Source organism: Spermophilus citellus, assembly GCF_964194105.1.
Source record: "Spermophilus citellus genome assembly, chromosome: 4".
Taxonomy (NCBI): Eukaryota; Metazoa; Chordata; class Mammalia; order Rodentia; family Sciuridae; genus Spermophilus; species Spermophilus citellus.
In genome coordinates this window covers 198,138,738-198,165,324 of record NC_138185.1, presented here as the reverse complement: position 1 = coordinate 198,165,324, position 26,587 = coordinate 198,138,738, and the positions used below count along the sequence as shown (strand labels likewise).

The 26,587-nt window shown below is 34.1% G+C and overlaps 1 protein-coding gene across 4 annotated transcripts in view; it reads right to left on the bottom strand.

Annotated features, from left to right (window-relative positions):
* Positions 1-842: 842 nt before the first annotated feature.
* RBM25 (RNA binding motif protein 25) overlaps positions 843-26,587 on the bottom strand; it is a 59,124-nt gene continuing 33,379 nt past the window's right edge. For all 4 annotated transcript variants that reach the window (XM_081289335.1, XM_081289336.1, XM_081289338.1 and 1 more), the window contains 13 exons: positions 25,149-25,334; positions 23,491-23,544; positions 23,188-23,271; positions 19,475-19,761; positions 17,839-18,061; positions 17,187-17,276; positions 14,498-14,571; positions 12,622-12,772; positions 9,617-9,941; positions 9,000-9,274; positions 8,595-8,693; positions 7,402-7,449; positions 843-2,575 (listed from right to left, as the gene is read on the bottom strand). In XM_081289335.1, the coding sequence (XP_081145461.1) occupies positions 2,483-2,575; positions 7,402-7,449; positions 8,595-8,693; positions 9,000-9,274; positions 9,617-9,941; positions 12,622-12,772; positions 14,498-14,571; positions 17,187-17,276; positions 17,839-18,061; positions 19,475-19,761; positions 23,188-23,271; positions 23,491-23,544; positions 25,149-25,334 (1,989 nt within the window). In that variant the 3' untranslated portion in view covers positions 843-2,482. The remainder of the gene's footprint in view (positions 2,576-7,401; positions 7,450-8,594; positions 8,694-8,999; positions 9,275-9,616; positions 9,942-12,621; positions 12,773-14,497; positions 14,572-17,186; positions 17,277-17,838; positions 18,062-19,474; positions 19,762-23,187; positions 23,272-23,490; positions 23,545-25,148; positions 25,335-26,587) is intronic.

Sequence of the window (26,587 nt, the reverse complement as noted above, 5' to 3'; positions counted from 1 at the left end):
AATTTTTTTTACTTACCTTTCTTCCTTTGTAAATAGCTGTATATATACCTAAATTATTTTTAGAGTCAAATGAGGAAACAGCATTTTAGTTTTCTAAATGCCAAATCAGCAATGGTTCTTAGGACTTTTTAGTGTAGTTTTATAATAATTTGAATGGGCAATATGAATTAATATAAGGTTTCCTAAGTGAAATTAATTTATAGGCTCATGGTAAAGACAAAATTCAAAGAATTTCAGAGAAACATTTCTGCAAGACACTAGAATATGCCACTTTATAGATGTCCAATTATTTATATGTAATTCTGAAGAAACTCTGAAAACCTAAAAGGTTTATGATGAAGCTTAGTGACAAAACTTGATTTGAGCTAGCATTAGACCATGACTTTTAAGTCTTTGAATCCCTGCTACTTACTATGGCCACTCCTGCTCTGATCTAAAAAATGTGAATATATATTAAATAAAAGCCACCTAATGTAATATCTTAGAAGCAATAACTATGCAATATGGTAAGATACAGGAGCAAAATAAACTGCTGTGGCCTAGATCTTAGGCTGATAGCCAGGATGAATCTGAGAGAAGGTTAATAAATTTGTACAATTACAGGAGCATCTTTCTGAAATTTTCCCTTAAGAAACCAAAATTTAAAATATTTTATCAACACAAAGACATATTTCCATATATTGTAGATTCATCCAAAATAAGGTAAAAGGCCTCTTTGATCTAACACCAAGTCATAAAAACCAAGCCCATTAAAAAATTCAGCCCACATTTTCTAGCATGTACTACATGATTACAACATGATGCCATTGTTTACAAAACTCTGAAAGAATGAATCCCCAAGATCAAATATATACATTTTTAATGTTTCAAATATTTACATAATGGAACCATATCATGGCTCAATGTTTCAGAACAGTGTTTCCAAATGTCCTCAAAAAATGTAAAAAAAATCTAGTAACTTAAGCTCAGTTAGGCTTTTCTAACAGGCCAATCTTTTTCTTTTAAATAAATAGACATGGGAAAAGCTGCACCTAATTTGAATTAAGAAAGCACTGTTTAAAAATTGTTAGATTTTCAGGTATATTTTGCTCCCAGGTAGTAGTCTCATATACCATTAAAAAAGCCCCTAGTATGTCTCTAAACATATCACCAGTTATATTTAAACTTGGATGAGAAGAGATGGGTCAATGCCTTGAATCATTTATCCTTATAAATTACAAAGCTATATTCCTGGTTTGGCAAATTCTTCTAGCTTGTAAACTTAATCTAATTTTATCTTTTGTTTTGACTTTATATTTCTTGGTGCAAGGGATTGAACCTAGAGCTCTACCATGAAAAGTATGACTACCACTGAGCTACATCCTCAGTCCCTTTGTTTTTAAGGTTTCTCCCCCCCCCCCCCTTCTTCTCCACTAATGCTTTTGGAATGAAGATTTCTTTTCCCCTTAAACAAAGGAGTACACCAAGATCAAGGACCGGTTATTACACAAATATACTAAACCCATTAAATTCCAAATTTTCAATTCTGCAAAAATATGTTCAAGTATTATTTCAAAGTTATCACAAGTGTTGCTCAATTAAGTTTTATATGTATTCCACATATCAGACAATGGGATAAAATGGGCTAAATAAAACTCTCCCAAAATTTTAGAATTTGCATCATTTCTGAGCAATGAAATTGGGGATGAGGAGGAATCCATACTCCTTTACAAAAGAATCTGAAGCAGTCAGCTATACACAGGAAAACCCAATCCTAACAGCAGACTACTTTTCACCACAGGAGAATACCATGCTCTGGGAACCTCTAACCTTATTATATCAGACATTTGGATTGGCACAATATCACTTTCCTTTTTGATTCTACTGTTCAATTAGGAAACATTTAAGGGACCCCCACCAAAGCAATTAGGGAAAAGACTTTTATACATACATTCACACAAACACACTCATACGGAGATACAGTAAGAATGGATTGTCTGCTAATTTTTGCATACTAATTTTAAATTTCACGCCTTCACGAGGGCTTGCCATTTCTCATCAAAGGAGAGTGGAGGTGGTAATAGATATGACTGATACACTTTCAATTAAAATCATCCACATTGGTTCCTATACAGTACGGTTCAATATTAAGTGGAATTCTGCAAAAGAATTGGGGAGTCATTTTAATATTTACAAGGAACAAATCAGCAGAACAAGATTATATCAGATAGGCTGTGTACAGTAGCTGCAGCTTATAAAACATACCAGTAATTTGTACCTGGTGAGTATAAAGAGAACCAAGGATTCAGATGACTTTACAACCAAGGGAGTACACAGGGCATTAACAAATTAGAGGACCAAAAAAAAAAAAATTCACATTTTCTACATTAAAAAAAAAATTACAGATCTCACAAATGCCTTTGAAGACAAAAAAAAAATTCAAAGTCCTTTGAAGGGTGAGGAAGAAGAAATCTGAACTGGAACTCTAAATGTAAAAAGAGTTTTACTTCACAAGACCAATTTTCTTGGCTTCTGTTTCATATATCAATAATCTCCACATTTTGACTATAAAAACTTCTGCTTCTTCATCAAGTACCTGCAAGAGAAAAAAAGAACACTAAGTAACACATGGAAGATAAGTTATCATCACCATCTCCCAACAATAGTGACTTAGAACTTTATCCACTGAAAAGCATGTCTTTTCTTTTTATTTTTTTTAGTTGTATATGACAGCAGAATGCATTTAAATTCATCACACACAAACTGAGTGTGACATTTCAATTCTCTGGCTGTACATGAAGTAAAGACGCACCATTCGTGCAATCATACATAGTAATAATGCCCATCTCATTCCACCATCTTTTCTACCCCCATATTCCCTCCCCACTCTCTCCTTTGCCAATCTAAAGTTTCTCCTTTCTCCTATGCACAGCACTCCATCATGGATCATCACACACTAATCAGAGAAAACATTAGGCGTTTAATTTCTTGGGATTGGCTTACTAGGCTTAGCATAATATTCTCCAACTCCATCCATTTAACTGCAAATGCCATAATTTTAATGCTGAATAATATTCCATTGTGTATATATACCACACTTTCTTTATCCATTCTTCAATTGATGGGCATTTAGTTGGTTCCAGTTTAGCTATTGTGAACTGAGCTGCTATAAACATTTGTTTGGCTGCATCACTATAGTATGCTGATTTCAAGTACTTTGGAAATAAACTGAGGAATGGAATAGCTGGGTCAAATGGTGGTTCCATTCCATATTTCCTGAGGAATCTCCACACTGCTTTCCAATGTGATTGCACCTATTTGCAGTCCCACCTGGAATGTATGAGTGTACCTTTTTTCCCCAAATCCTCCCAATACTTATAACACTTCTTGATAACTGCCATTCTGACTGGAGTGAGATGAAGCAGTTCTTATTTGCATTTCTCTAATTTTAGATGTTGAACATTTTTTTCATGTATTTGTTAACCGTCTGTGTATCTTCTGAGAAGTGTCTGTCCATTTATTGATTAGGATGGATGTTGGTTTAAGTTTTTTGAGTTCTTTATCTATCCTGATTGCACTCTGATGTGTGTGTGATAAAATCTCTTCGCCTCAATGATTGTTTCTTTTGCTGAGATAAAGCTTTTTAGTTTGAATTCATCCCATTTATTGATTCTTGATTTTATTTCTTATGCTTTAGAAATGTTGTTAAGGAAGTCAGGGCCTAATACAACATGAAGATTTGGGCCTACTTTTTCATCTATTAGATGCAGGTCCTAGGTCCTTGATCCACTTTGAGTTTTGTAGTTGGTGAGAAATACAGGTTTAATTTCATTTTGCTACATATGGATTTCCAGTTTTCCCAGCACTTCTTTGTTGAAGAGGCTATCCTTTCTCCAATGTATGTTTTTGGCGCCTTTGTCTAGTATGAGGATAACTGTATTCTGTACCATTGGTCTACACTTCTATTTTGGTGCCAATACCATGCTATTTCTGTTACTGTAGTTTGGTCGTATACTTTAAGTTCTAGAACTGTGATGCCTCCTGCTTTGGCTATTTTGGATCTCTTATTACTCCAAATGAATTTCATGATTGCTTTTTCTAGTTCTATAAAGAATGTCATTTTGGGGACTGGGGATGTGGCTCAAGCGCTAGCATGAGAGCATGAGAGATCTTTCTATCTTCTATGGTCTTCTTTAATTTCGTTCTTTAGTGTTCTGTATTTTCTTTTTATTTTTTTTTAAAGAGAGAGAATTTTTAATATTTATTATTTTTTAGTTTTCCGCGGACACGACATCTTTGTATGTGGTGCTGAGGATCGAACCCGGGCTGCATGCATGCCAGGAGAGCGCGCTACCAATTGAGCCACATCCCCAGCCCAGTGTTCTGTATTTTCATTTTAGAAGTCTTTCATCTCTTCTGTTAAACTGATTCCCAAGTATTTTTTTAGTCTATTTTATTTTTGTAGTTGTATTGAACACAATAACTTTATATTTATTTATTTTTATGTGGTGCTGAGGATCGAACCCAGGGCCTTACATGTGCAGGGTGAGCACTCTAACACTGAGCCTTAACCTCAGCCCCTTGAGACCATTTTAAATGGGGTAGTTCTCATAATTTCTCTTTCAATGGATTCTTCGCTTATATATAAAAATGCATATGATTTATGGGTATTGATTTTATATCCTGCCACTCTGATGAATTCATTTATTAGTTCTAGAAGTTTTCTGTTGGAAATTTTTGGAACTTCTAAATATAGAATCATATCATAGGCAAACAGCGATAGTTTAGAGTTCTTTTTTTCATATGCATATCCGTTTTGTCTGATTGCTCCAGCTAGAGCATTTATTTTCAATAAAATGACTTAAAGGAAAGTTCTATAGTGTGAGAACTACACTAAAAAATTCACTGGCTTGCTAAGCACTTAGTACCACAATGTTCTTTCATCCAATTTTTATTCTTTTATTTTCAACTTTACAGATACATTTAAACATGTCTGGCAGAACTACATACTCAGGAAATCAAAATGTTTGTGAGGATGACTTAGGAAGAACTAAATATACAACTGTTTCTCATTTATTCCCCTAAACAACCTGACAGTGTTTAACATTATTAAATGCTTATTAGCTGATGCTGAATGAAATAGTAAATGAGAACATATAGAGAATTTAATAGTCTCTGGAATGCAGTAAACACATTAAGAGAACACCATCATCACCACCAGGGGATACAAGACTATTGAATAACAAGTCTTTTCCACTGGCAAATGAATAGACCAATTTTTTTCCTGTCAACTTAGGACTTCAATGACTCGTGTTCCCACCACAAAGCCTGCTCTGAGCCCAGACCAGGTTCAGTTCCCTTCATTGTAAAATGGAAGACTTATCTATGTTAAGAACCTTAGGTTCTACTTTAGGAAATAAGAGTTCATATGCAAAGTGCTCTGAAGAGTACTTAGTCATAATTAGTGCTTAGTTGAGTATTTATATGAAGACAGAAATTTTTATTTTTATGACTGATTTTTTTCCACTTCTCAAAGATCACAACTAAATGACTTTTAATCAGTCTTATATTCACATTTGCTCCTAGCCTGAGAACCTGTATGCAACAGTTCATGTTAATCATACTTCATAAATAATATACAGGCACAAAGTAAAACCAAAGTTCGTTAATTTATGTAAAATAACGAAAGGTATAATTTGATAAAGTCAAGGTACTACTTGAACTAACATTTACATCTCATTCAAGAAATACTCAGAGAGCCCATGAGCTTTATTTAAAAGAACTATTTGACAACACTTGAGTAATGCTGGCTTCCTACCACTGTGATCAACAGTGAGCCAGAAATACTGAAAAGCAAGAGTGCTTGAAAAATGAAAATATCTTCACTGTGAATACAACTCTGCCGACACCCAAAACAAGAACATCCACTTTGAAAAACTTTCTTCAGCCAGGCCTAACTAGATACCCTAACTCTACCAAAAGTATAACATTTAAAAGAGATTAGAAGCACAGAAAAAGATCAGAATTCAACCTTAACTAGGAGGCCTATACACATTTCTCCTTTCCTCTGAGGTTAAGCATTGAGAAGACAACAAACTTTTCACAGAAGTGTGAAAAGGGATTCTAAACAAAATCATCAGGCTTTGGGGTGGGGGTAGAAAACAAATGTTACCTGGCTTTAGACGCAAACTGTACTTGGACACAAAACATCTCTATCACAAATTACTTCCTCCTGGTGAGGAAGCCCACTGTGCCTCTTCCTGACATATCCACTGTACCTCTCACTTACATATTGACTTAAAGGTGAAAATGCTCACTCTCTTAGTCATTCTTCATGTTTGACTTTTCTTCTTTCTCTCTGACTTATGGCATTGCTGCCTTCTCACTCACCCCTTTGGACACCTATTCCATTTCATTCTAGCCATAATCAACTTCTTTAACCAGTTTTTTTCATCTCTTTACCTTAATGGAAACCCTTAACTGGCCCCTTGAGCCTCTGACATTTCAGTAATCTTCTCAGGATCATGTCATGTTTTAGTATCCACAGGAGAGGCTGCTGTTCTTTACTGTTTCTATTCTTATTAAAAACACATCCATGGGGCTGGGGTTGTGGCTCAATGGCAGACTTCTTGTCTCATACAAGTGAGGCACTGGGTTTAATCCTCAGTACCAGATAAAAATCAATAAACAACATATTAAAAAAAAAACACACCTCCATGGACAATGCATGAGATCTCATTACATTAGCTTCTTTGCTCCAACAGGAGTTTACCTAGCCAGCCTATTCTTCGCCCCACATTAAAATAAGTATTCTGGCAGTTGACTCCCAACATTGTTTTCTAATCCTTTCCCAACACATAGAAATTTCCTCCATCTATACTTCACAGCTTGCTACCATCTGGACTGATTTACCACTTATATTCTTAAACATTCCACTCTGTGATCATAACCTCTCTCTCCAGTTGTTTTATTCCAACATATTTCCCAGAACTTCATTGGAACCACCAGTTCTTGATTCACAGTTCTACTCAGGTTATTATTTTATTCTCTAACTTAGACATAGATCTCATTGTTACTCCCTCACCTTTCCCATCAACTCTCTTTTCCTACTTTTCTCATTAAATCACAATATTAAATATTAAATAAATGCAACCAGATAATTAAGAGCAGATGGTGTACTTTTTAATGTTTCTAGCACACTAATCAGTAAGCTCTTAATAAATAAATGGTCTCAGAATATACAAACAAATCCAGAATTTAATTTTTATATTGTAAATTCCTTTAATATTTTAACATACATTCAAATTTTAATACAGGCCTAACAATAAAATTTCTAAAATCAGCATAGATAAAAAATGATTCAAATTCACAAACTAGTTTCTTCATATAGATATTAATAAAAATAATGGATTACTAACTTACCATGGCGACATCATCTAAAATGCTCTGAGGTGAACTATGAGCCATAACCTTAAAAAAGGGGAAAAAAAATGCACACTGAAAACAAAACATTGCAATATAGCCAAAAAGTTTTAAGGAATGGACCCTCAAACGGGTAATGGGAATTTCTTATGTCTGAGCAAACTTTCCATTAAATTTTCATTCTAAAATCTTAATCACAGTAATATCTATCATTTGTAATTCAAACTTTGCACAAGTTTGGAGCCTAACTCTCCTATACATACATGTTAAAAAAAGCAGTCCTGGGATTGGAGGTAAAGCTCAGTGGTATAGCATTCACCTAATGCTTATTAAGGCCCTGGGTTTCATCCCCTGTAGATAAAGGTTAGAAAAGAAAAGAGGAGGGGAGAGGAGGAAGAAAAAGGGAAAAAATCACTCCTGGTGGAGAATGACAGAATTAATTACACCTTTCTAGGAAAATAATGTTTCTACTCCCAATAAATCTTGTATTACTACTATTTGAGGTGATAATGGAAGGACATAATACACCTTGGTGGGAGAAGAATATTGGTTTTAGAGGCGAGATGCTATTATTTATTTCATTCTAACCATAATCAACTTTAATCAGTTTTTTAATCTCTTTACCTTAAAGGAAACCCTTGTCATGGCCAAGAGATAACCTCTCCATTAACCTGTTTCTTTTTTTTTTTTTTTAATTTTTTAATATTTATTATTTTTTTTAGTTCTCGGCGGACACAACATCTTTGTTGGTATGTGGTGCTGAGGATCGAACCCGGGCCGCACGCATGCCAGGCTAGCGCGCTACCGCTTGAGCCACATCCCCAGCCCTTTTAACCTGTTTCTTAATGGGAATACTTAAGTGACCTACTATTTCCTACAGTTTTCAGGAGGTTTTAAAGACTAACAAAATGTTAACACAGAACCTACCAATAACTTCATAAACAGTCAACAGATAATAACAAGACAAAGCAGATTAGACATCAGTCAACAGCTCTGTCCTCCTTTTACTCTTAATGGAAAGCAAGTGGTTTTACAGATGTAAAGTAGGGTAGAGAAGCAGCAATGGATCACTTAAATGAAACTATACTATAAAGGATTCTGTAAGACTTTCTTATTTCACAAAATGTCTACTAGTTTAAATGTTAAACTAGTGATCAAATAAATGTTAACAGTGGAGAGAATAAAAGACTAACCTTAGAACAAACAAAATCAACTAATGTAGCTTCTTCTTCACCTATGTATTCTATGATTTTCTTATTAATCCATGGTCTAATTCGTCGTTCCATCAATATCTACAAAACATAACATGGTTAATGAATAAAAGAATTATATCTTTTACTACATGTACTAAACCCTAAAGTAAAATACAGTATTTTCCTTTGCAAGTTGAACTAAGACACGTACACACCAAGACATAATCATTTCTTATAATCAATGAAGATGTCAACTACCAAGAGTTTTCCCATTAGAAATTCCTTGACTGTGGCATTTACTCAGTGTCAAGATCATCCCTACCTGTTGTCATTAATATAATAAAATAAGCATGCCATATTTAAATCCATTCCCAATAACTTGATGACATACAATTTGCTACTCACAGAATCCACAATAGACCAATCCAAAGGATAAGCAAAGAGCTCAGGTTTGGCTGTAGGAATTTTCTCAATTAGACTCTTAATATGTTTGCGCTTTTCTTCTGTGTTTACAGTGCCTTTGGCAGCATTTTTATCATCTTCACCATAATCCAAGGGAACAAGTTTCCTTTTGCGGGGAACATCATCACTATCTTCATCCTCAAATTTGTTAAAGACACTATCTACAGGTAGTTTCTTTCTCTTCACAGAATTAGGCTGACCAGGACTATTGGAAGCACCTATAGTAAAAACACTATGTTAGCAAGATGACTTCACTGCCAAATGTCAACATCTGACAACCCACCATCCCTCAAGAGCAGCAGAAATTACTTTCACAAATCTCAGAGAAAGAGGCCAACTGTAAAAAATAACTCACTACTCACAAGTGCTAGAAAATTTAACTTTTCACTTCTTCTCAGAACTCGAGGCAGCTGCAGATAAGGAGCACTAGTAGGACTATGAAAACAATCGTGAGCTAGAAAGGCATTTTTAATACTTTTCTATCTACCTACCAAGGAGCATATTATTTATTTTTCCTTAAAGCAAAATATACTCATGGGTGAGGAGAAATGTTAACATACCCAGTTTAAGACTTAGTCCTATTTTTGGCCTATGTTCCTCAGGTTGTTGTTGATCTGGTGAGTTTTCATGAGGAATAATAATACCACAGGGTGACTCATCCCCAGGAGTGTTGGGCGTTGCATTTCCACTAGCAGAGGAAACAGATGGCGCCGAGCTGATGGGCCTCAGAGTTGGTTTGAGACAAGGCTTTTGCTCTGGTTCTTCTTCCTCTTCCATGGGTTCTTCTCGTTTTTCTTCTTTTTCTTGCTTTTCTTCTTCTTCTTCCTCTGATTCTGGCTCTTGCTTTATTTGTGGTTGTCTACGCCTCTCAGCCTCTTGTTCCATCTACATACAAAAAAGTTATTTAAAAGAGAACACAACCCTAACTTGTTTTTTGATTTACAATGTTTTTCTGTACAATAACTTTTCTTTGGTGGACCTAAAGCCTTACAATCATAAGCATAAACTCTCCCTCTGAGCTATATCCACAACCCTACCTTTTTTTGTTGCTTAGATGTGAGTGAACACTATTTACTTGATAATCAGAAAACTGAATAAATCCTTCAGTGACTTATACAAGATCTTCAAAGGTTACAAAGACAAATACAACAAAGACAAATACAAACTAATCTGCTGAATTCAAAAGGCCACAGTATTATGCTTATATTTTCCGGGGTTATTTTGTTTCTTGTTTTGTTTCTTGAGTACTGAGGATTACAACAGGGGTGCTTAACCAAAGGCTGGCTTTGACTTTACAATCCTCCTGACTCCCAATTTTTGAGCTTCTGGGATTACAGGTTATGTGGAACCACACTCAGCATGTTTATATTTTCACTGAACTATAAACGAAAGCTTTATTTTAGAGTATAGGCAACACATAAAAGGGAACTCAAATCATCAGAATGGTCATAGACAATCATTTCTCTAGGTGATGACTAAAGCTGGTAGTTATTTTTGTATTCCTAAACAAGGTAAAGAACAAATTGGGAAAGTAAGGAATCTGAGTCAACGACGAACAACAAAAAGATGAAAACTATATGAAAAGAAAGCATCATTACGGTTACTAAAATTAGGGTACTATATCACTAAATGATTGCTTTGGTTATCTACATTGAACTTTCTCTTTACTTACATAAGAACTTAACAAAAATTCATAAGATTATTAGATTCACCATATAGTGAGAACTAAAAACTTTTCTAAAATGACACTCTATCCTCAGCACCACATACAAAACAAAGATGTTGTGTCTGCCGAAAATTAAAAAATAAATATTAAAAAATTCTCTCTCTCTCTTAAAAAAAATATATATATATCTGTATTTTATGAGAGGGAACTGAGCTGGCAGATGCCTGTAATACCAGCAATTCTGAAGGTTAAGGCAAGTGGATCACAAGTTTGAGGATAGCCTTAGCAACTTATCAAGGTCATAAACAATTTGGTGAGAACCTGGCTTGGTGGTTAAGCACCCTAAAATTATTCCCAGTACTGGGGTGAAAAAGGAGGTAAGGCAACTCAAATCACAGGAAGTCATTAAACATTACCAAATTATACGAACAACACAATTCTAGCCACTGGGCACTGGGATCCATCCTCTGCACATCTAAATAAAATAAGTATGTATAAAAAAGGAATACATGTTATGCTTCATGTATTCATGGTGACAAGAAATGAGTCACCATGGTATTATAAATCAGCTTGAGTACTATGGCAATCACTTTTGAGGTTCTTCAAATAACCCAGCTATAAACTCCACTCTTTATCCTAAAGAAGCAAAGTCATCATATTACAGTAAATACATATTCACGTTTATACCACAATTCACAACAGCCAAACTATGGAACCCTAGGTGTCCATCAATGGATAAAAAAAGATGTGGTATATACACACATTGAAGATTTATTCAGTCATAAATATCAAATCATGACATTTGCAAGAAAATGGATAAACCGTGGATATTACGCTAATAGAAATAAGGCAAACTTGTAAGGTTTGCGGTCATATTTTTCTCTCATGTGGAAGCTAGAAAGGAAAATGGAAAAGAAAGGAGTGGGGTGGGGAGGCAGGGGGCAGAATCTCATGAAAATCAAAGGGAGATCAGTAAAATAAAAGAAAGGGACAAAGGAGAGGGAGAAGGCAATGAAAAGGGTGAATACTAGGGAATGACATTAGCCAAATCACATTGTTATATTGTGGGCATATACAAATATGTAAAGATCCCACCACTATGAATAACTATAAAGCACTAATTTTAAAAAGTGAGGTGGGGAAAAAAAACAATCATGAAACACAAAGGAATTATTTGAATTTTAAGATGTCTTCAAATAAAATGATATGACACATAACTGTAATCCCAGCAACTTGGAAGGCAAAGGCTCCAGGATTCCAAGTTGAAAGTAGTTTGGGCAATGTACTGAAAGATGATGTGCCTTAAAACAGAAAATAAAAATGGTTCTCAGTTGGGGGGAAAAAATGGCTTTCAGATGTAGCTGAGTTTTAGGGCATCCAAAGGTTCTAGCCTCACTCCCACCAAAAAAAAAAAAAAAAAGACAAATTAAAAATGATTTACAATTGTTTGATCATACATTTGTAAAATACTCAGAATAAAGAGGAAATAAATCCTGTTGATTTCTATAATAAAAATGAAATAAACAGTGCAAAACAGTAAATTCCATGAAGCATTAACATGTATTCCTTTTTTATACATATTTATTTTATTTAGATGTGCAGAAGATCGATCCCAGTGCTTCGCTGTGATAGGCAAATGCTCTAACCAGTGAACCACAACCCCAGCCTCACATGTATTCTGCTTAAACAAAAATACAGCTCTTGGGCTGGGATTGTAGCTCAGTGGCAGAGCACTTGCCTCGCATGCGTGAGGCACTGGGTTCGATCCTGAAAACCACATAAAAATAAATAAATATCTTTACTTGATATCATGTCCGTCTACAACTAAAAAAATATTTTCAAAAAATACAGCTTTTAAACATAAAGCAATATCATTAAAGATATTGTAGTATCTCTCACCCTCTGAAGCTCTGCATCTGGATCTGGGTGCCCTTCTGCTAAAAGGCGTTGCCTAATTTCCTCCAGCTCTTCCTTTTCTCTCTTCCGATCTCGTTCATCTGCTTCCATTTCCTTTTCTCTATCACGCAACCTTTTCTGAAGAGCACTCCCCCTGAAAAAAGTAATAGTTCTCATTTAACACTTAGGTCATTGACTATTACACCAGAGATATATCTAACAGCATCTCTGTTCAATAATAAAAATTTTATGCTAAGGATTAAAATTGTCTTAATTATGTCCTATCTCATTAGGATATTGACAATGAATCTCTACACGTTAATGTATCAAAAATTAACATTGTCTTGTCATTAATTACCATTTTAAATTCTGAAAGTCACTTTAAGTATCTAAAACAAGTAAAAAGGTAGCTTTCAGAGGTAATGGAGCTTTCATTACATGCCCATGCCACAGTGAACCCCCACAGTAAATAACTTGAATTTCCTCAAATGCCAACCTTGCTGGGATTTTCTCAATGCAAAAATATTGAAAAATTAATAAGCAGCATTAATAATACCACTAAAAATAGTTACAGGACTGGGGGATGTAATTTAATTGAAGATTATATACAAGGCCTCAGTACTTAATCAATTAAAAAAAAAAAAAGGTTGTATCCTCAATTCATTCTTTTCCTTATAGAAACATTCCAGAATGAAGTAATGCAGAATCCATAGAAAGGAGAGGTTCCTGGGGTGAGACTGTGGCTCAGTGGTAGCTCACATGCTTGGATTTTGAGAGGCACTGGGTTCGTTTTTCAATACCACATAACAATCCAATAAATAAATAAAATTTTAAAATTCACCAACTAAAAGTTTTAAAAAGGAGAAGTTGCTCCTATGTAATAATCCATTATGTTTCAGAATGTATAATTATGCATTACTATTTTATGATTCTAGAACTCAATAATTTTCCCTACTTTGCAGCATTTTTTTACAAAGTCAAATCATTGGCAATCCTTCAGTTTAAGTTACTGAATTCAGTGTTTAAATATTTTGCCTATAGTGTATTAATATATTCAATCCCATTATTATGCCTGCATCCTATCTGACACACAGTAGAGATAATAAAATTTTAGCAAGATAGTGTCCACTACCTCAAGGAACATGTAGTTTGATTGAGAGGTACCAAAAAATATCTTACCATCATGCCATAAGTGTTAAAAGGAAAGAATAGAAATACCAGAGAACACTGGGAACACGCCGATAACCCTAACATTTTGGGAGGCTGAGGAAAGAGGATCAAGAATTCAAAGTCAGCCTCAGCAAAAGCGAGGCACTAAGCAACTCAGTGAGACTCTATCAATAAAATACAAAATAGGGCTGGGGATGTGACTAGGCAATCAAAAACAGGAATAAATTAAAATTTTCACTTCATAGTAATGAATCACTATACGGATTAAGTAGAAAACTGGGAGAGAAGTTTGACATATACCACTCTTGAATTCCTCGAAAACAAAACTTTCTAGAAAACATTAAATACCCGTAAGGGTTTGTTATATAACAATTGGTATACTATTTGTTATATAACAATTTGGTATACTATTATATGTTTCCCCAATCCAAACGATAACACTGAATTATTTATATTTTCCTAATACCTTACTCCTGATTCTCCTATTCCCTCCAGGTCCCACAAATCATTTCAAGCTTTCTTCCTACACTTAGGAAACCTGCACTTTCAGGTACACAAGGCAATACAAAACTAAGCCAAGGAAGTGGCTCAGTGGTATAGCACTCATCTAGCATGGTTGGGTTCAGTCCTCAGCACCACAAAAACAACACCATCATCAACAACAACAAAATAACCTGAAGTATAAGTTCATAAAGCAAAGCTTCCTTACCTGTAATATTTGGGATCATCTCTATCATCATCATAGTCTTCTAAGAATTCTTTTAGTCGTTTAGCCTCTTTAGCCTTTTCGGAAATGAAGAACAAAGTATACAAAAGTAACATAAAAGAGTCATTCATATAATCCACTTGTCCTTTCTTGGGAATACACTTTTTTCTTATTCAAATTACTTCAATTTTAGAGTTCTTATATACTTCATGTATTAAGTGTAAATCACACTTCTTTTATCTATAAAACAATAGCTTTAGGATTTAATCTCTGAAAAAAACAGTATGTTACAAATAATATCTTCTGTGTGAATATAATTATCAGTTTTACAATAATTATTCACCAATGAAATCTGGGCACACTAGGAAATAGAAGGTATTAAATTTATTAATCAAAAAATACTTTAAATTTTATTTTATCCATAGATGATGCTGTTTCTAATGAAATCAAGATAAAAATTTTGATTTATATTCATGCACCAATATAAAGGAAATACCTACCTAACTTAAAAAAAAACATTTCCCACCCTGTATATTAATACATAAGCACTGTAACTCCACATCATGTTCAACCACAAGACTGAAATCCTAATTACAATAAGTTATACTCCATGTATGTATGTCAAAATGCATTCTACAGTCATGTATATCTATAAAGAACAATTTTTTCAAAATAAATCAGACTACACTCAAAAAAATTTCCCACTTGTCTACCTAACATTAAGCTGATAGAACCAACCGCGACACTACATGAAATCACTTATTTTTTGGAATTTCCAGTTTAACAAATATAACAATCATACCTAATTATTTTATCTCCATTTATCTATTATATATAGTAACTATTAAATAAAAAACTCCTGTCTATATACAAAGCACACAATGGTTTTTGACACATTTCATCTAGTGCAAATTTCCACAATATAACAATAAACATGAAAAGCCCTCCCTGAAAGCAGAAAATAGTATTCTTCCTGTGCTTCTAAAATATTGTGAAGGCATCTTACACACACCCAAAACATGCCCCTTACAATAATTGCTTTATTCAATAGGGATACTCATTTCAAAATTAGGATAATTAGTAATTCTTATATGCCCAGTACTTAAGATACACAGTGGAACACACTCAAATTTGTCAAATGAATTAAAGGAGTTAGTATGCTGGCAACAGTAACTGACAGTGTTTACATATGTCTTTAATTATTGAGGTATGGGTACACAGGAAGGCCCATCAGGTTAACACTGAAATATAAACACAGCTTACTACTCATAAGATGATGGGGGTGAAACAAGAACATGAGCAAGTAACTGCTTATGTAACTGGATTTTCTTAACTCATAAATACAACTAATTCACATACAATGTTTTGTCTATAGAAAAGCTTCAGATTACCATGTAAGGATAAGAATCATTACAAGAATTAAAAGAATCATTACAATGCTGTTGATTGCATTTCTTCCCATAATTAATTCTCTCTCATATATTATTCTCTTCCTAGTTTCTAATCTTAAGAATGAAAAAGAAATTCTAAAACAGGAGTTTTAAAGCCTTTTGTTGCAGTAATAGGGATTGAACCCAGAAACACACACACTACCATGATTGTAGATTTCCAGCCTTTTAATTTTTTTTAAAAAATATTTTTAGTTGCGGTTCGCACAATACTTTTTTTACTTATTTACATTTATGTGGTTATGAGGATAGCACCCAGTACTTAACAATGCTAGGCAAGTGCTGTACCCCTAAGGTACAACCCCAGCCTGCCTTTTATAATTTTTATAATCTTTAATCTAATTTTTAAAAATTTAAATGAATATGTCTAATACTGGATCTAACATCTGGAAAAGCCATAATATCTATGTACTTGCTGCATGCACCCTTCAGGTTACTTACAAAAAATCCCTCTATGTTTCATGGTCAAAAGCTATTTGGAGAAGATTCCTAACTCCAGGGAAGTTTTGGATGAATAATCTCCAAACTGGAGATAAAGAAAATTCCATATTCTGCCAAAGACAGAACACATGGAACATACCACTAAAGCAAATACTATGATAAAATAATCTCTTCATCAGCTTACTTAATAACTATGCCAATTGCTTTACTATTAGCTTAGGAATAGTGTAAATACAAATGGCAAAATTCATTTTAAGTTCATGTTGTTGTTAAAGAATAATATGGTTGAGCAAAGGAACAACATGTTATACAGAAAAACATTACTTTTGATTTATTAAAACAAGTCTTTTCAAATTATTTGCTTTAGCCAACTATGCCAACTCAATTTTGTGGATTCTTCACCAAAACATGTTCTAGAAACACTGTTTATACATTATGATAAATTTATTTAAATATTATGCTTATATAATTTTATGGGCAGCAAAAACTTAAAAACAAAAGATCTGCATACTGAAAATGTGTCAAGATGGCTTGAAATACACAAAAATTATCTAAGAACTATGAAGTTAATATGATTATAAAGTTACTTCTAGTTAACAGTAAGAATCAATCTGGTTTTTACCTAAAAACAATTTATTTAAAAATGTTCTTGTATTTCTTATAACTTTATTCTATTACTTATTTATTTTTATGTGGTACCAACAATCAAACCCAGTGTCTCATACATGCTCGTCAAGCGCCCTACTACTGAGCTACAACTGTAAGATCAAAATCACTTATTTTTAACCTGGAATCTTACTTACCATTTCTCTTCTTCTTTCTTCTTCTCTTTCAGCCTCCTTCTCATATTCCCGGGTTTTCTTCCGTTCTCTGATTTCCCAATTCTTAAGACGCTAAAAAAGAAATTTTCAAGCCTTAAAAATTTATACTAAGGATTCCACAATAACTAACATACAAAATATAACACAGAGACAGGGAATATAGCTCAGCTGGTAAACTGCTTGCCTCATATACAAAAACAGGGGCTGGGGTTGTGGCTCAACAGTACGTCACTCACCTAGCACGTGCTGGTTCGAATATCAGCACGACATAAAAATAAAATACAACTAAAAAATATATACTTAAAAAAAATAGAAGCACAAAAAGTTATTTGTAAAAATGTATGAAACTTGCACAAATGATATTAAAGGGTGTGTGTGTGTGTGTGTGTGTGTGTGTGTATGGGCGCGCATGAAAATGCACATGTATAATCCCAGATAATCAGGAACCTAAGGCAGGATACTTACAAGTTCAAGCCTAGCATGGGCAAGAACCTGTCTCAAAATAAAATTCAAACAGTGCTAGAGATATAGCTCAGTGGTGTTAACACTTGCTCAGCATGCATGAGGTCTGAACCCGAATATCAAACACACACATACACGTTTGCACGCTAATGAAAGCATTTCCTTAATTTACCTCTTGATAAGCAGCTTCTTTCTCTCTGAGTTTTCTTTCAAGTTTTCTTCTTTCATATGCATCTTCCTCATCCTCTTCTCGGTCTCGTTTTTTGTCTTTCTCTCTTTCCCGCTCCCGTTCTCTTTCTCGCTCTCTCTCGCGCTCCCGTTCCCGCTCTCTCTCCCGTTCTCGCTCTCTCTCTCTTTCCCGTTCTCGTTCCCTTTCACGATCTCTGCTCTTTTCTCTATATAAAGGAAAGATTTTTTAAAACTCTGTGGGACTAATTTAACTTTTCTTTTAAGGACCAAGAACAACATATATATTATATATACCAACATACAAATTCTCAATCCAGAATTTATCATTTGTTTTTCTCAGAATTTTAAACTTCTCTATACTCTTTGGAAAGACACTACTAGGCGCTGAGGGTGAAAAATGTGGTATAGAAAAAAAAAAGTTTAAAAAAACCAGGAAAGCAAAGGAAAAGGGGCAGAGCAAAGAATGACAAATTGCAGCCCCAATTTGTGAAATGCAGTCTACAGTGAAAATTAATGCTTCTTTATTTGTCAGAAAACAAATATATAAAACCGAGATTTAAAAAGATTTAAAAATTAAAGAGATATTACATATTATATACATATTACATCATATAATATAGTATATAATAGGGAAAAAAAAGACATTGTTCAATCCCAAAGAAAACACAATGAACATATTAACAATCAATTTACCTAACTAGTGCTCAAGTAATATGGTACCGACAAACACGAAGAGAATTTTGCCACATTGCCTGGGCAAAAAGTATAAATATTGACATATAAGCATTTAAAAATGTCAACCATAAAGTCCTAAATGACAAAAATAACATAAAATATTTAGAATGATGCCAGTGATATATACATATCTGCCATAAAAGTTTGTAAAACAATACTTTGATTTTTCAAGTCAAATTCTCCATAACAGCTAAGAAGGAAGGAAAAGAGGGAATTTAATGTAAAGTACAGACTGTGAGCCCATATTGAAACTACCAAAGTGTACCTCCTTCCATCTACAATCAAGTAAAAAAACTTCGAAAGTAATGTGTATTTCAAAACTAGGGTGAAAAAGAATGTGACTTTTCTTCCCTCCTCCTATTATCTCCTTGCTTCATTTGTTCACTTCTGCCCTAATTCCTGTAAAGAATGAGATGACTTTTCAAATGAAATCAAATTACAACACAATTTTAAATGAAAAACAACCAGTCCACAAAGGTGAAATTACTAGGAGCCAAAAGGTAAGCTGTAGCAGTCTTAGGGGATACAAATAAACACACATACCAGGGCTAAATGGAGTAATGCTACAGCATACTTTTCAATATACAGGACTTCGATGAAAGGCCTCCTAGAAAAACTGCCCGCAGAAAAGATAACTACTTATGTCTGCTCAGAAAATAGTAAATAGCTTGTACATTCTAGAGGTCCTAAAAACAGGCTTCATGGAGAAGTTAACTACACAGCTGAAATTATTAATTTCACCAATGTTATCCATCTGTGTAGAAAGCCAGGAATGTTTCCTAGCTAGGAAAGTTCTCTCAATTCATAAATGCAAATGGTAACAGGAAGGACTAATCTTAGTTCAACCAAATCCACCAATCATAATTAGTTCTATAAAGACTTACCTTGATCGACTCCGATCTTTATTACGATCTGAGCTCCTTTCCCGATCCCGGTCCCGATCTCTCTCTCGATCCCGATCACGATCTCGCTCCTTTGTCCGGTCACGGTCCCTATCCCGTTCTCGTTCCCGCTCCCGTTCTTTCTCCTTTTCTCGTTCACGTTCTCTTTCCCTTTCTCGTTCCCGTTCTCGCCTTTCTCGTTCCCTTTCACGCTCCCTCTCTCTTTCTCTCCGTTCTTTCTCAATTTCCTGTCTTTCTTTTTCCTTTTTGCCTTTCTCTTCTTCCAGTTTCTAGAAACCAATAAAAGTACTTTTAGAGTTAACTCTGCAGCTTCAGTATTCAGGTTTTTCCCGGCGCAATGCCCATTATTAGGAACAAAACATCAAACCACTGGTACTTTAATATTAAATATCTGTGGTTTTACTTGACAAATTAAACTGAAACAATCACAAGACTACTTTTTCGTGCAAAACCATATACTCTACACAGACCAGGAATCTCCAATCTTGGATGCTGGGAGATTGTGTCAAGTGTGGCTGTCCACTCAATGATTAATACTAAAATGACAATGAGGAATGTGGTGGTTCTTCATAATTTCTAGAAATACAATCACTTGACTAAAACTGAATTCTGCCCATTATGAATCTCTGTAAATCAGTAATACTAATCATAAAAAAAAAGATTTTTCCATTACTTAAAGGTTAAGGGTTGAGGACTTTAAAGAGAAGGCAGAAAAGAGTGAAGTCACTGTTATGTAACCAGTATTCTGCCCTCTTCTTTGCCCACCCGCCAAAAGAAACATGACCTAAATTCAGCCAAGATCTGCCTTCTTATCTATGGAAATATTTACTCCCACCATTACAAGATGGACAGCCCACCAAATACAAAAACTTTGAAAATCACTCACTTCAAGCAAAAATGTACATTATTGTAATATTTTCAGTTAATACATGTAAAAGCAATATATTTATGCCATTATGCCTGTAAGACAATAAAAATATATTTACAATGATAAATCCATCCTGGAAGGAATGATTGTGTATTAACTTACAGATGTTGTGCTAGGACATGGATCGCCAACACTGGATTAACCTTGCCTACAAGCTATGTTTCTGGGAGGAAGAGCAAGTACATCGTTCACAAATAAACCAAATAACAAAGTCAGACCAAGTTTGTACCCTGAAATATAACCCGTGTACCACAAGGTTTCTATATAAACTCAGAAGAAAAGAAAAAGAAAAACCAAACAGGTAAAACAAAACAAAACCAAAACACATTTATCCCTTTGGTTCCATGTTTAGTTTCACCAAAATGAAATTTAAACTGCAACAATAAAATGTCCATTTTTCTTTTCTCAGTCATGTAAAGCATTTAAAACAACTTTAAAAGCAGTCTTACCTGTGAGATACTCTTTTTCCTCTTCTCATGGATCAGAGAACTGATAGAGGATTATGAAAGAAAAGCTAATGTATGAGACATCAATATATTCAGCTACCATGCCCGTCTAAATCAAAGCAGAGTGCAGGCAGAGCCAGTACTGAATACATTGAAACTACAAAGGGAAGAGATAAGAAATGGTAGAAAACAGAAACTGAAAACTATTAAGGGGTCAAAAATCTCACTTCTGAAACACTTCTAATGAAAGATAGAAACTTATAAAATGAGGCTAGACTACTTAAAACTTACCTCAATGTCATACACTTATAAGAAAATTATTTCTGAGATTGTAGATACTTACAGATTTTTTTAGCTTGTTTTAGCTTGTTCCAATATTAATTTCTACTGTACAATTCCTCAATTCTGTACTCTTGCTCATTCACTATGTTATTTATTCTATTACATAATGTTTCAACTCATTTCAAAAATTTGGTTCTATATAAATGAAAATGAGGTTCTACTCAATACTAAATGTTTTTCTTAAAAGTTACTTATTTATATATGCTATATATGTGTGTATGTATGTGCACACAAGGAGATATATTTAGACATATATATATATAGCATATATATGTATATTTTGAGAGACTGGAGAAAGAAGAAATGGGACGTGTCTAAAAAATGTAAGATAGTAAAAGAAAAAAGGAAAGGATAGATTTTTAAAAATCAAAAATCTTACCTTATTCTCTCTTCAGACTCATCCGTGCTGTAAATGGACGCCCCCTGCCACGCTGATACCCTGACAGTCCGTGGTTATTTAATAAACTCATATCAAAACATGCAAAGGTTCACTGAGCTCATTTCTTGTTACTAGAATTTCAAATACCCTCTTTAATCACACCACCCAATGAGAACTATTTTCGTTTTGATTTTTTTAATATTTAAAGCATTTTGGAAATTCAAAACATTCAGCCCATTAAAATAATAGTAAGGCAATGAAATGCCTGAAGGTTCTTAAATTATGAAGCAATTATCTTTTGAATTTTTTTCAAACATGGTTTCCTCATAATTTACTAATAGCACAACAAGGTTTGACAAATAAATAAAAACAAAAAGGAGGGGGTAAACCACACACACAACTATATACCATTTTTAAGCTTACTCAGCCCTAAATTTGAGTATTGAAACTAAACAAAAGTATTCCTATAAAATGAACTCCAACAGATCACCATTTGACTCAGATTTTGGGAGAATTGCACGTGTGCTTTCAGACACATTAGATTCCTGAAAAAGCACTGTGTAGGTGGGCTATGGCTGGGCCTCTGGACATTAAGTGTTCAGCAACACTGATTCACTGGCATTCATTGTCAACATAGGATATGGAAAGCAATGAGAAAACAAAAAATCAAATTGAACAGAGACACAATGAACACTTAACATTTCACTGAGTTAAAGATCTCTCAGACTATGAACAATAACCAGTAACATCCTATTATCTCTACCTTCAAAATACATTTCATGCAGTTTTGCATTTCACCATCCATAAGCATCACCTTTAACACCAGCGAACACTCCCAGATGCACTGTCATTGAGAGAAGCTTTAAATAGGCAAAACTCGTGAGTGGGATTTACTAGACACAAATACCCATTTCCAAGCCAGTTACCCCTTTGCATATTTTTCTGAGGGGGCATCCATAAATATAATAAAAAACAGAAGCTCATACTTACATCCTATTCCTTGTTACTTTCCAAGCTGAGAGTTTCATCTTGCATTAGTCACCATATGATCTCTATCATAATGGTGGGGGTCAATGAATAGATTAGCTTTATGGGAATTTACAGTTCTTCCATGCATCTAAAATTTGGTAAGTCTGGTAACCACTGACTTACTTTTAAAAATCTCCCCCACTCAACTAAAATCTAAACAAATATAAATCTTAAATTTTAATCTCAGCTCTAAAGAAAAGGTTTTCCTAAAATTAAGTTACACTGTCCCCAGAAATATACTACACTATATGTATGGTATCCTAATGTCCCCTTGAAACTAATTTAAATCTGACCTTGATGTTTATGTTGAAATCTAAAAATTAACTTTTATTCATATTAAAGTGAAATGACTATAGAGTAGTCAGTAACTGAAAAAACTAAGCACAGTATGTCAAGGACCACTTTAATATGATACTAGTCTTGTTTTTCTTTGTTTTTACCTAAGTATCAATTAAACCTACAAAAAAACATTTAAAAATATATTCTAATGTAAGGTTGATTTTCTTGTCTGTTTGCTTTGGATTCTGTAAAAAGTCTAGATTGAAATCAAGTGAAAAAACAAGAATACTACCTTGTGTGTGTCTCTGAATTTGCTGATCTCTCTCGATATCAGGTCTCTTTTGTCTTCTTCCATTTCTATGGCATTTATATCCTCCTAAAAAACAAGGGGAACAGGAGGTAATGAATAAAGAAAAACCCACATCAATAGAAAGACTTAAAGGTTAGACATATTGTACAAGTCTTAACAAAATATAAATAAACAAAAATACCTATACTAACAAATCTAACATTTTAAATAATGAAATCTGACAGAAATCAAATCAGGCAATTAGCAGTAAACACAAGTATTGTCAAGCATAAGATTTAAACAAACCTTGGTGATGAGTGGATAAGGGATCAGTGGGGCCACTGGAAATCTGCGGAAAATCTGCGAAAAAATCCACAAAGATTTTTAAAAAATAATGTTCACACCACTTGGGCAACTGAATGCCCAATACATTTAGACTATGAATAATATAGTACTTGGATATTTTCTTCATTTCATTTTACTTCAGAGTAAAAACAATTTCATTCCCTAGCACCTACCACCTCGTCTTCCAAAATCCACAAACTATTGAACAAGAAGGGGTTTATAAGTTGGATATGGTGCTCTACATGTGTAATCTCAGCTGCTTGGGAGGATAAATCAGGAGGATCTCAAGTTCAAGGGCAGACTATAATAAGACTCTGTCTAAAAAAATAAAAAATGAAAATAAATGGGGATGTATTAGTGGTAATGTACTCCTGGATTCTATCCAGAGTATAGCAGGAAAAAAAACAAAAAAACAAAAGACAGGTATTATAGTAGCAGAAACTCATTCTCTGGTTTCCGGTAAGGTATAAGAAACATTACAATACAGGAAACACTCAGACAATAAAAATTTACTATAAATCCTGCCTTTTGAGATGATTCTGTCCTCAAACCCATAGCAAATATGGCCTAAAATAAACTTCTCCTTTCCCATTAATCAGCAAAGAAGAAAAAATTCTATAGACTTGGGCTGGGGATGTGGCTCAAGCGGTAGCGCGCTCGCCTGGCATGCGTGCGGCCCGGGTTCGATCCTCAGCACCACATACCAACAAAGATGTTGTGTCCGCTGAGAACTAAAAAAAAATAAATAAATATTAAAAAAAAAAAAATTCTATAGACTTCAACTATCCTATAATTATCATTCCCAACAAAATGTACTACGCAAATTGGACAGGTTTTAATGAACAAACGAAGAAGATTCTGAGTAATAAAAACATGTCTGGCAAAGAAGAAAAAGGTCAGGCACAGTGGCTTATGCATGTAATTCCAGCAACTTGGGAGGCTATTTAGACAGACTATTTAAAAGCCATGTAGAGGCCCTATCTCTAAATAAAGAGGCTATTTAGAGACCCTCTTTCTAAATAAAATTTAAAAGGGGGACTAGGGATGTTGCTCAGTGATTGAGTACCTCTGGGTTCAATCCCTGGTAAATAAAAATAAAATGGCCTGCAAATAATTGCTCAGTGGCAAAGTGACCCTGAGTTTAATCCACAATATTGAAGAAAAAAAAAAAAAAGATGGCCAAAGAAAGCACTGAAATCCAAAATAATATGAACTGTCAACACCCCTTGACAACTGATCATAGTACATACCTTTTATGTTACTTTTCGTGGTATATACAAACAACACATATAAAATACTTCCAGTATTTTTAAAAAACACTGTCCATAATTTCTCCAAGTTTACTCAAAATAAATTAGTAGGAGCAAGCCTCATAATCTCTTTTAACTTGGAAATTGTTATTTAATTTGCTCTCACAATTTAAAATACAAAGTATAAGGGGCAAGGGTTGTAGCTCAGTGGTAGAGCGCTTGCCTCACATTCTCAGCATCCACATAAAAATAATAAAGATGTTGTATCCATCTACAACTAAAAAATATTTTTAAAAAACACAAAGTATAACAAGTGATATTATAAAAAAATAAATTGTAGAAATGACTACAAGCTGTCTGGACACATACGTCCTCCTTCTTTTCCTTCTTCTTCTTCCTTGGGTGAGAATCAGACTCCTGTGATGGGGCATTTAGCTCACTGGAATATTCACGTATTAAAACTTCAATGGCCCCTTTAATCATCTGATCTCTTCTCTTGGTTTCTTCATCTAAGGCTTCTTCATCATCATTAGTGACAGTTTCAGGCCTGGCGTTCTTGAGAAATAAAAAAAATTCACATGAAACAAAAAATGATAATCATACTAAGGATTAACAAGTATGATTTCTTCAAAACATCTCCACAGTTCTATTAAACAAAGTTGGTTTTACTAATAGCTACAATGTCAAATAAGAAAAAACAAGAAAAGTTAAACAAAAACAATGAATAACAATATACACCAAAATGCACACATGAAACTATAAATTAAAATGATGGCTTCTTCCTCATGTTCCACTATAATTTTTGTAAAGCAGGAAATGCCACCTATAGTAACTATATACACTAAAAAATCAAGTTTAAAAACTAAAGTCTTCCACATGACTTTCAGGTGCATCTAAAAATTAACAATTCATGTAATGTTTCACATAAGTAATAAACTGATTATTTGTTAGATTCTATTCATAGCTATTTAAAACAAAAAGTCTGATTGTTAACTCTGTTTCTGTGGGGGAAAAATTAGTCTTCTAGTATACTACTATTCTTGGTATATCTTAAGTTCTCTGGTTAAGGACCTAATCCACTAAAACTTCAATATACAGGCTGACCTTAAAACTTTCAATAATTTCCAATTACTCCTCTCTCTACTCAAAACGTGACAGGATAAAATTTTTAAAAATCGGCAAAGGCAAACATAAAAGAACATATGTAAACAAATTTTCTCATAATTAAAACATATCCTTATGATTTATCAATTTACTTGGTCACCATATACCATGCAATCTTTCACATACATAACAGAACCATTCTCTTTTGCACGCATACCTGGCTCTTCATCACAATACTTGCAACTCTACTGAAGGCCAGTTTCCCACCTTGTAATTATTTAACAATATAACGTACCAACAAAAAACGCCACTGCCAGAATTCTTATAGCTGTTGCAAATAGATATTCCATGAGCATTTATTTATCAATTGGTCAAATTATCATTCAGATCATATTATGTGAAAAATACAGTAAGCCTGAATAAAGTTAAAGATAATTTTACCCTTACTTATCTACCATTATAGGTAAGAATTAGGTTATGACACAGACAAGTTCAATATAACGTATCATGTGGTTTAATAAAAGTGCACACCCTCAGTAAGTTTCTTCCTTTCTCAAACCTGCCTCTACATCCAATCTTTTTGTGTGCGTGTGTGTGTGTGTGTGTGTGTGTGTGTGTGTGTGCTGCAGGGGCCTTATGCGTGCAAGGCAAGCATTCAAACCAACTTAAGCTACATGCCCAGCTCCTACATCCAATCTTCTTAT